The sequence below is a fragment of the Chaetomium globosum genome, genomic scaffold (genome assembly GCF_000143365.1).
Source record: "Chaetomium globosum CBS 148.51 scaffold_2 genomic scaffold, whole genome shotgun sequence".
Classification (NCBI taxonomy): Eukaryota; Fungi; Ascomycota; class Sordariomycetes; order Sordariales; family Chaetomiaceae; genus Chaetomium; species Chaetomium globosum.
The window spans coordinates 3,581,823-3,589,504 of NT_165977.1; the positions used below are offsets into that span (position 1 = coordinate 3,581,823).

Here is a 7,682-nt window from a genome sequence, read left to right on the forward strand (position 1 = left end):
GGAGTAGGGTGTGGGTTTGGGTGGAGGGGAGGGGTGGTGGTTGTTTGGGTGGTGGGTTCTGTGTGTCTGTTTAGGGGGCTGTTAGCCACGGGGTTCTTTTTCTGTGTATGTGGATGGTTTATGAGGGGGAGGGTTGGGAGAGGTGAATTCGTCCCGTCTTAGTCCAGAAGCAGTGAGTTGACACGCAAGAGATGTGACATATCGCCGGTTTCAAAGGGCAGGTAGAATAGCAAGATGGTCTTGACATAGGCAGGCCTTGAAAATCATCACTTTCCATCTGGCCAAGACTGACTATCACGGCCATTTTTCCGACCAAATCGAGCGAATGCATGATACCTCCCTCACTATTCTTGGCATGGAACCGTTCATCCCCATGGCGCCAAGCCGCTAGAGCAAGGATGTCAGGAGAGACTGTTCCGGCCGCAACACCCCCTGTCGCTCAGCGCTGGCCGATGATGTCATTGCAACTTACATGCTGCAACATGGCCACAACAAGACGGGGAGGAGCAAGAACAATGCCATTCAAGGTTGCCTTTGGGTTCCAATCGCCAGGCACGCCAAGCCAAAGAAAGAGCCCAGGCCCGTGTTTAATGCAGACCCGTTGTTGTTGAATTTAGGGATCGGACAGACGGGATAGGGTGATTTTGAGGGTGACCGCCACAAATTCAACAACGGCACTTGGCGCTCAACACGGCGACTCGGCACTACGTCAGGGGAAACACAAGTTTAATGTGGTAGTGGCAGGTGCGGGCAGAAAAGAAATTCAGTATACATTGTATTCTGTCTGGACGAATGCACTTTCTGTCGCACCTCTATCACTCTCAACATTTAACCTCATGCGTGAGCTGAAGGTCACACTCGCCGATCACCAACGCCCAACCCAACAAATCAACATCACAACACCATCATAAGATTCATCCTCATCATCATCATCATCATCATCGCCACCACGAACACCACCAACCATCCCTCTCAATAATTAATAACACAACACACCGTCACCCACCATGTCGGCGCTAACCCCTTCCTTACCGGAGGAGGGCAGCAGCCCCGTCCGCGTCGAAACAATCACCCACGACGACGGCCGCCAGGTCGCCGTGCTCCGCGACCAGCGCGGCAACGTCATCTACCCGTCCTATGTACCGCCAGAGACGCAACCCCCAGGCGCCACGCCCAGCGCGCCGCTGCCAGCACATCCACCCCAGGAAACCGAGGCGGGACCGAGTCATCAGCAGGAGATCGCGCCCCAGGATGCGAGTGATGAAGTCGCGCTTGATGTGCACGGTCCCCGGCCGCCGCAGGTGAGGAGGGGTATGTCGGGGGCGGTGCGGCGCGGGGGGGCGGAGGTTGATGGGGTGGACCGGGCGGCTACTGCTGTACGGGAGGGAGAGAGTGTATCTTCTTCGTCTTCGTCGTCCGAATCCGACGATGACGAGGATGACGATGACGGCGAGGAGGAATCCCAGCGGGGCTCCTCCAAACAGGAAAGGCAAAGGAAGCCACACCAGAAAAAGGACGACGAAGACAGCCGGTTCCGCCGCTTCCACTTCAGCAACGAGCACTACCGCACCCACGGCAAGGTCTCCAAGCGCGACGGCCGCCTGGCCATCTCCCTCAGCGACATGAGCAACACGGGCTACCTGGCCAAGGCGCTGGGCACCGCAGCACGCAAGATGGCGCCCCTCGCCAAACTCACCGAGGAGGCAGGCAAGGAAGGGAAAGGGGAGGGCAAGGAGGGCAAGCAGGGCAAGGAGGGCAAAAAGACGACAAAACCCCCAGCACCAGGAGCAGCAGCAAAACCCCCCACCACCACCACCACCACACCCCCAACCGCCCACCCCCGCCCCCCACGCCTCAACATCGTAATCATGGTCATCGGCTCCCGCGGCGACGCGCAGCCCTTCCTTCAAATCGCGCGCCTGCTGCACACGCAACACGGGCACCGCGTCCGCATCGCCACGCACCCGGCCTTCCGCACCTTCGTAGCGGACGACTGCCCCGGGGTCGAGTTCTTCTCGGTCGGCGGCGACCCGGCCGAGCTGATGTCCTTCATGGTGAAAAACCCCGGCATGATCCCGACGCTGGAGACGGTGCGCGCGGGGGATGTGGGCCGGCGGCGGGCGAGTATGGCGAGCATGTTTCGGGGGTTTTGGAGGGCGTGTATCAATGCCACGGATGAGGAGGTGGATGTGGGCAATGTGAGGATGATGGGGGAAAGGGATCCCTTCGTGGCTGATGCCATTATCGCGAATCCGCCTAGTTTTGCGCATATCCATTGTGCCGAGGCGTTGGGCATACCCGTGCATTTGATGTTTACGTTTCCGTATACGCCCACGCAGGCGTTTCCGCATCCGTTGGCGAGTATCAAGAGGTCGAATGTCGATCCGGGGTATACGAATTGGATTTCGTATCCGTTGGTTGAGATGATGGTGTGGCAGGGTTTGGGGGACTTGGTGAATGAGTTTCGCGTGGGCACGCTGGGGCTGGATCCGGTGGTATGTGACTTCCTCTGTGCTCTGTTCCTCACTGTTGTGGTGTTAGGTGGCTCAGTCTCCCTCCCTCTAAAGGTATATCTGACTGACATTGGGCGTCTAGTCCACGTTATGGGCGCCGGGCACGGCCTATCGGCTGCATGTGCCCTTCACCTATCTCTGGAGCCCCGGACTGATCCCCAAACCGCCCGACTGGGGCGACGAGGTGGACGTGGCGGGGTTTGTGTTTCTGGACCTGGCATCCTCGTTCGACCCGCCCAAAGAGCTAGCGAAATTCCTCGAGGACGGCGACGAACCACCCGTGTACATCGGGTTCGGGTCCATCGTGGTGGACGACGCGGACCGGTTCACCAACATGATCTTCGAGGCCGTCAAGAAGGCCGGGGTGCGGGCGCTCGTGTCCAAGGGGTGGGGCGGGCTAGGCGCCGACAGCCTCGACGTGCCGGACGGCGTGTTCATGCTCGACAACACGCCGCACGACTGGCTGTTTCCGCGCGTCCGGGCCTGTGTGATCCACGGCGGCGCCGGCACCACGGCCATCGCGCTCAAGTGCGGCAAGCCGACTATGATGGTGCCCTTCTTTGGCGACCAGCACTTTTGGGGCAGCATGGTGGCGAGTGCGGGCGCGGGGCCCGAGCCCGTACCGTACAAGCACCTGACGGCGGATAAGCTGGCCGAGGGGATCAAGTACTGTCTCACGGACGACGCTAGGAAGGCGGCGGAAAGGATCGCCAAGGATATCGCCGAAGAGGGGGACGGGGCTGAGAATGCGTGTCGGGCGTTTCATAGGGGGCTGGTATTGCACGGGACTCGGTCGATGAGATGCTCCATTCTGCCTGACCGAGTAGCTGTTTGGCGGATGAAGGGGACGGGGTTGAGGTTGAGTGCGGTGGCGGCCGAGATGCTGGTGGAAAAGGGGCTGTTGTCATGGAAGAAACTGCACTTGTTGAGGCACAACGAGTGGAACGACTTTGAGGGGCCTGGCGAGCCGCTGACGGGGGCGGCTGGGTCGTTGATGACTTCGGTGGGGAATGTCTTTGGTGGTGTTGGAAAGGTGCCGTATCGGATCGGGAAGGGGGCGAAGAAAAGGAAAGAGAAGAAGAAGCAGAAGAAGGAACAGCGGGAGGGGAAGGATACGAAATCAGGGGATAATAAACAAAACTCGGAGGAGCGTCAACAAAACCCAGGGGATTCAGAACCCGACGATTCTCAGCATAGCGACCACAACGAAGACGTCCCCCACATCAAAACAACAACGACGCATGTCATGAGCCGGCAGCGGACAGCTTCCACAACCGGCACCGGCCCCGTGGAAGACGCAGCTCGCCAGGTGGGCCGCGGGGCGGTCAAATCGGCATCCGCCCTCGCGCGCACCCCGGTTGACCTGATCCAGAGCCTTGCCCAGGGCTTCCACAATGCGCCCCGGCTCTACGGAGACGACACGGTCCGCCGGCCGACGCGGGTGACGGGGATCAAGTCCGGGCTGCGAGCCGCCCGGCGCGAGTTTGGGTACGGGATATACGACGGATGGACGGGCGTAGTCCGCCTTCCGGTGCGAGGCGCCCGTGACGATGGGTTGCGTGGGTTTGTCCCGGGGCTGGGCATGGGACTTACCGGGTTTGTCCTGAAGAATATCGCTGCCATCATTGGGCCGGTGGGTTATACCCTGAAGGGGGTCGTGAAGCAGGCCGAGCGGCGGCGACAGCCCATCAAGTATATCCGGAGAGCCAGGGTTGTGCAAGGACAAAGAGAAAGGGGGCTGCTGTCCGAGGACGAGCGAAGAAAGAAGGCGGAAGAGGTGGTTGCCGGGTGGAGGCTGATGAGGGAGCTATGGGAGGTGATGAAGCGGGCGGAGAGAAAGGGAGAGAAGGGCTTGAGGGGGAGGTTTAGCGGCAACGCGAGAAGGCTGAGGAAGAACCCAGAGTGGGAGACCGTGTTTGAGAACGTAGACGCTGCACAGAGGGCGATGGATGGTTTAAAGAGGGGCGATGGGCTCGACAGTGTTCTGGGAAAGAAGACGGCTGCGGCGATCGACTCGGACGCGGCCCCGCCGAAGGAAGTAAACGACAACAACGACAACGACCTTGACAACGGTTCTTCCACACTCGCCGACAAGGACGCGCCCAGCTCGCCGCATGACTCTGGGCACGGTATCCCGGTGGAGGAGGTTTCGGCCAAGCCGGCGCCGGACGATGAGGGGACGGAAAACGAGAATCCCTTCGCAGCCACCACCCCCGCCATCGCCGAGAACAAGGCTGAGAACAGGCAAACCATGGCGGCGATGGAAATCCAAGCGTCGACTTGATCATCATCCCGCAGCCATACAGCCTAGTCAAGCCATGTGTTCCTGTGCCATCTCATCTTGTCTTGAGATCGCCGCCAGTATTGCCGCCAGCATCATAGCTGGGGTTGCTGTGCCTCCCTCAGCCGAAACATCAGGGGTGCCACATGGAAAGTGTTTCCGCGGGTGCACCACAGGGCGGGAGCGGGAACTGCAGCGGCGAGACCGACGGCGTTTTCATTCGATGGATTCGATGCGTTCGATGCATTCGAGTCTTGATGAATCCGTAGGGGAACGGTGTTCGGGACGGAATTCCCATCTGTGCAACCAACCTAAAGAGTGCATAACTCTGGGAACCGAGTTTTGTTTGGTAGAGCTGTGCATGCCGTTGAAGAGAAATTAATACTTGTCCCCGTTGCCGCGCACCTGCCGAATACGGCTACAAGAATCGAAATGATTGTGATGGGTGCTCAACGGAAATCTGGATTCTGGACCAACGACCCGCGGCGGCTTTACAACTTCTTTTTTTTTTTTTTTTTTTTTTTTTTTTTTTTTTTTTTGAAATCCGTTCGGTTTGTCTTTGGAGATGTCGATGCGATGCCAATCCAGGTTACCAGGTTCCCTTGCTGCCTTGATGGGATGATCTGCATCCCAGTTCAGACGGAAACAAAAGTTGTGGGCCATAGGGCCATCGCAGTGGGTCCGATGCGCTTCTTGTTTCTTCGCGGGTAGCCTAAATTGGTGTCTTGGCAGGAACTTCGGGCCATTTTCTTCGTATCGTCACTGTGTCCGCTCGTTAGGGGAATTCCACGACTGGTAACTACGGAGTACGCTCTTGTTCGCGACTACCATTTCGCATTCCATACTCGGTCAACCATTTTCCCCTCATCCGACGGGATTTGAGATCTGAGCTCTCAGGTGTTTAGCCCCGCTTCTAACACTCATATCTTTCATCTTTTTTTTTTGTCTCAAAATGGCTGCCGTCATCTCCTCCACCCCCCAGGATTGGCCCATCCAGAAGTCTGGACGCCGTCAGCATGCGGGACGCTAGTGAAGATGAGCATTAGTGATGACGCGAAAAGAGACAACCCCTGTCAGCTTCGCCGCTGCCAATTCATGGGGGCCGGCGGCGTGGCAGCCTCGAGAGGTGTTGCCTTGGGCGTCGGGATATTTTCAGTATGTTTCCGGCAAAATGAAAGGAGCTGGAGGAGAGACTAGCCCCAACAAGCCGTCGCTGAGTGATGATCGCGTCTGCTGAGTTACCGAACCTGGGACCCTGCGGCCTTCAAGTAACGCCTGTGGACCCCGGACGAGGGGGGGGTTCCCCGGTTGTAACTATATGCATGCACTGTTCCCAGGACCACGTTCGCGTCGTGCAGTCTGGAAAGCTTGGTGCCCGCCCGACCCGATCTCACGCTCGCTGACCTGACATTGAATTTATTCTTGTATCCCCGCTACCGCCGCGTCGAATTCTATTCCCCTTTTCATACCCCCCTCGCTCGCTGAACCTACGGGACCTCACCAAAGCAAGACAAACAAGCATGTCCCTCTCACAACACCTACTATAATCCGGATAGCAACACCACCACCACTCACCCCCGGTCTCGCCTTCCGGGCTCGCCGCCCTCAACCACGACAACACACACACACACCCAAATACACACATATATACATACAAAATGGACAGCCCCATCCACCCCGACCTACAACCCAACCCGCGCTCCCGCATCCCCGTGCCCTTCCCCATCCGCAACGACCCCCTCATTCAAGGGCACGACATCGAGCTGGCCCCGCGCCCCTTCGAAGAAACGCTGCGCAACCCCACCCCCGAAGTCCTCCCACCCTCCCACCCAGAGCTCGCCACCCCCGACACCAAACCCCCGCAGCCCCACCCCTACGCCCTCGCCCTCCCCGACGACCTCCCAAAGGCCTGGGACGACGCCAAGAGCCAGACCTACGGTGGTGGTGGTGGCGGCAGCCGCCCGGGCTCGGCGCACAGCCAGAGCGTCAGCCATTTCACGGGCCACGGCCAGGGGCATGGCCAAGCTCTTGGCCATGCCCACGCCTACTCCGTGGCGACCACGGCGCCTGCCCTCGGCGGCGTCGGTCTTGGGCGGACTGCTACCGCATCACCTTTTGGGCAGGGGCCGGGGCGGGGGCTGGGTGCCCGAGGGAGGTATAGCTACCCGGACTTTACAAGTCCGTTTGAATCGGATCCCGTCGGCGGATCCGTCACCTCCGACGGGGGGAGGGAAGGGGGGTGGGAAGGGGTGGGAGGGGTTGTTGGGCTGGGAGGGGGCGTTCCATTGAGGAGTGCCGACGCGGCACGGGAGCGAGGCGTCTGGTGAAGAGCTGTTATGGCATCATATCTCTTCTGAAAACAGGGGCCTTCGGAGAGGTGGGAAGCAGCGCCGAACAATGCCGCAGGCTGATCTCCACCCACGCGCCCAAACCGCGGCGAGTACGGATCCCAGTGGGGTTTGGTGCGACGGGATGGCGGAAAACGGCAGAGCACTGCTGTGGTAACTGCTCCTGGGGCATGGTGTCATGCATCGGAGGGGTCTCATTGAGAGAGGGTGGTGGGCGCCATTTACTCTGAGTTAAACCTTGACAGGTCACACTGGGCTCGAGTGCGGAACCCACCAGTGCATGGTTTTCCACGGTGATTTGTTAGTGACCCAAAGAAATGAGGGAGGTAGCTGAGTTCAAGAGAAAACCAATCTGTACAGTGCTGACCACCATACCCCGCTCTCAAGTATTGCTCCGCGAAAACGGGGCATGCCCGCTGGTGCCATAACCGTGCGAGCATTTATCCGTCCGGGACACGGCCTCTCTTCCCTCGGCATTGAAACCGATTAGCCCCCAAATGGGGGCCGATACTGCCCCCAATCTTGACATTCCACAATACA

At 59.2% G+C, this 7,682-nt stretch overlaps 3 protein-coding genes across 3 annotated transcripts in view; all 3 read left to right on the forward strand.

Annotated features, from left to right (window-relative positions):
• The window catches only part of CHGG_03246 (uncharacterized protein), a gene marked incomplete at both ends in the record, with an annotated part of 2,886 nt that extends 2,295 nt beyond the window's left edge, over positions 1–591 (forward strand). The window contains one exon of the mRNA XM_001229761.1: positions 497–591. Coding sequence (XP_001229762.1) covers positions 497–591 — 95 coding nt within the window. The remainder of the gene's footprint in view (positions 1–496) is intronic.
• Positions 592–1,007: 416 nt separating this feature from the next.
• On the forward strand, positions 1,008–4,797 carry CHGG_03247 (uncharacterized protein; the record flags this gene model as incomplete). The annotated part of the gene is made up of 2 exons (XM_001229762.1): positions 1,008–2,495; positions 2,596–4,797. The coding sequence occupies 2 exons, from the start codon at positions 1,008–1,010 to the stop codon at positions 4,795–4,797; spliced, it is 3,690 nt and encodes a 1,229-aa protein (XP_001229763.1).
• Positions 4,798–6,452: 1,655 nt separating this feature from the next.
• CHGG_03248 (uncharacterized protein) lies at positions 6,453–7,121 on the forward strand (the record flags this gene model as incomplete). The annotated part of the gene is made up of 1 exon (XM_001229763.1): positions 6,453–7,121. The coding sequence occupies one exon, from the start codon at positions 6,453–6,455 to the stop codon at positions 7,119–7,121; it is 669 nt and encodes a 222-aa protein (XP_001229764.1).
• Positions 7,122–7,682: the final 561 nt, after the last annotated feature.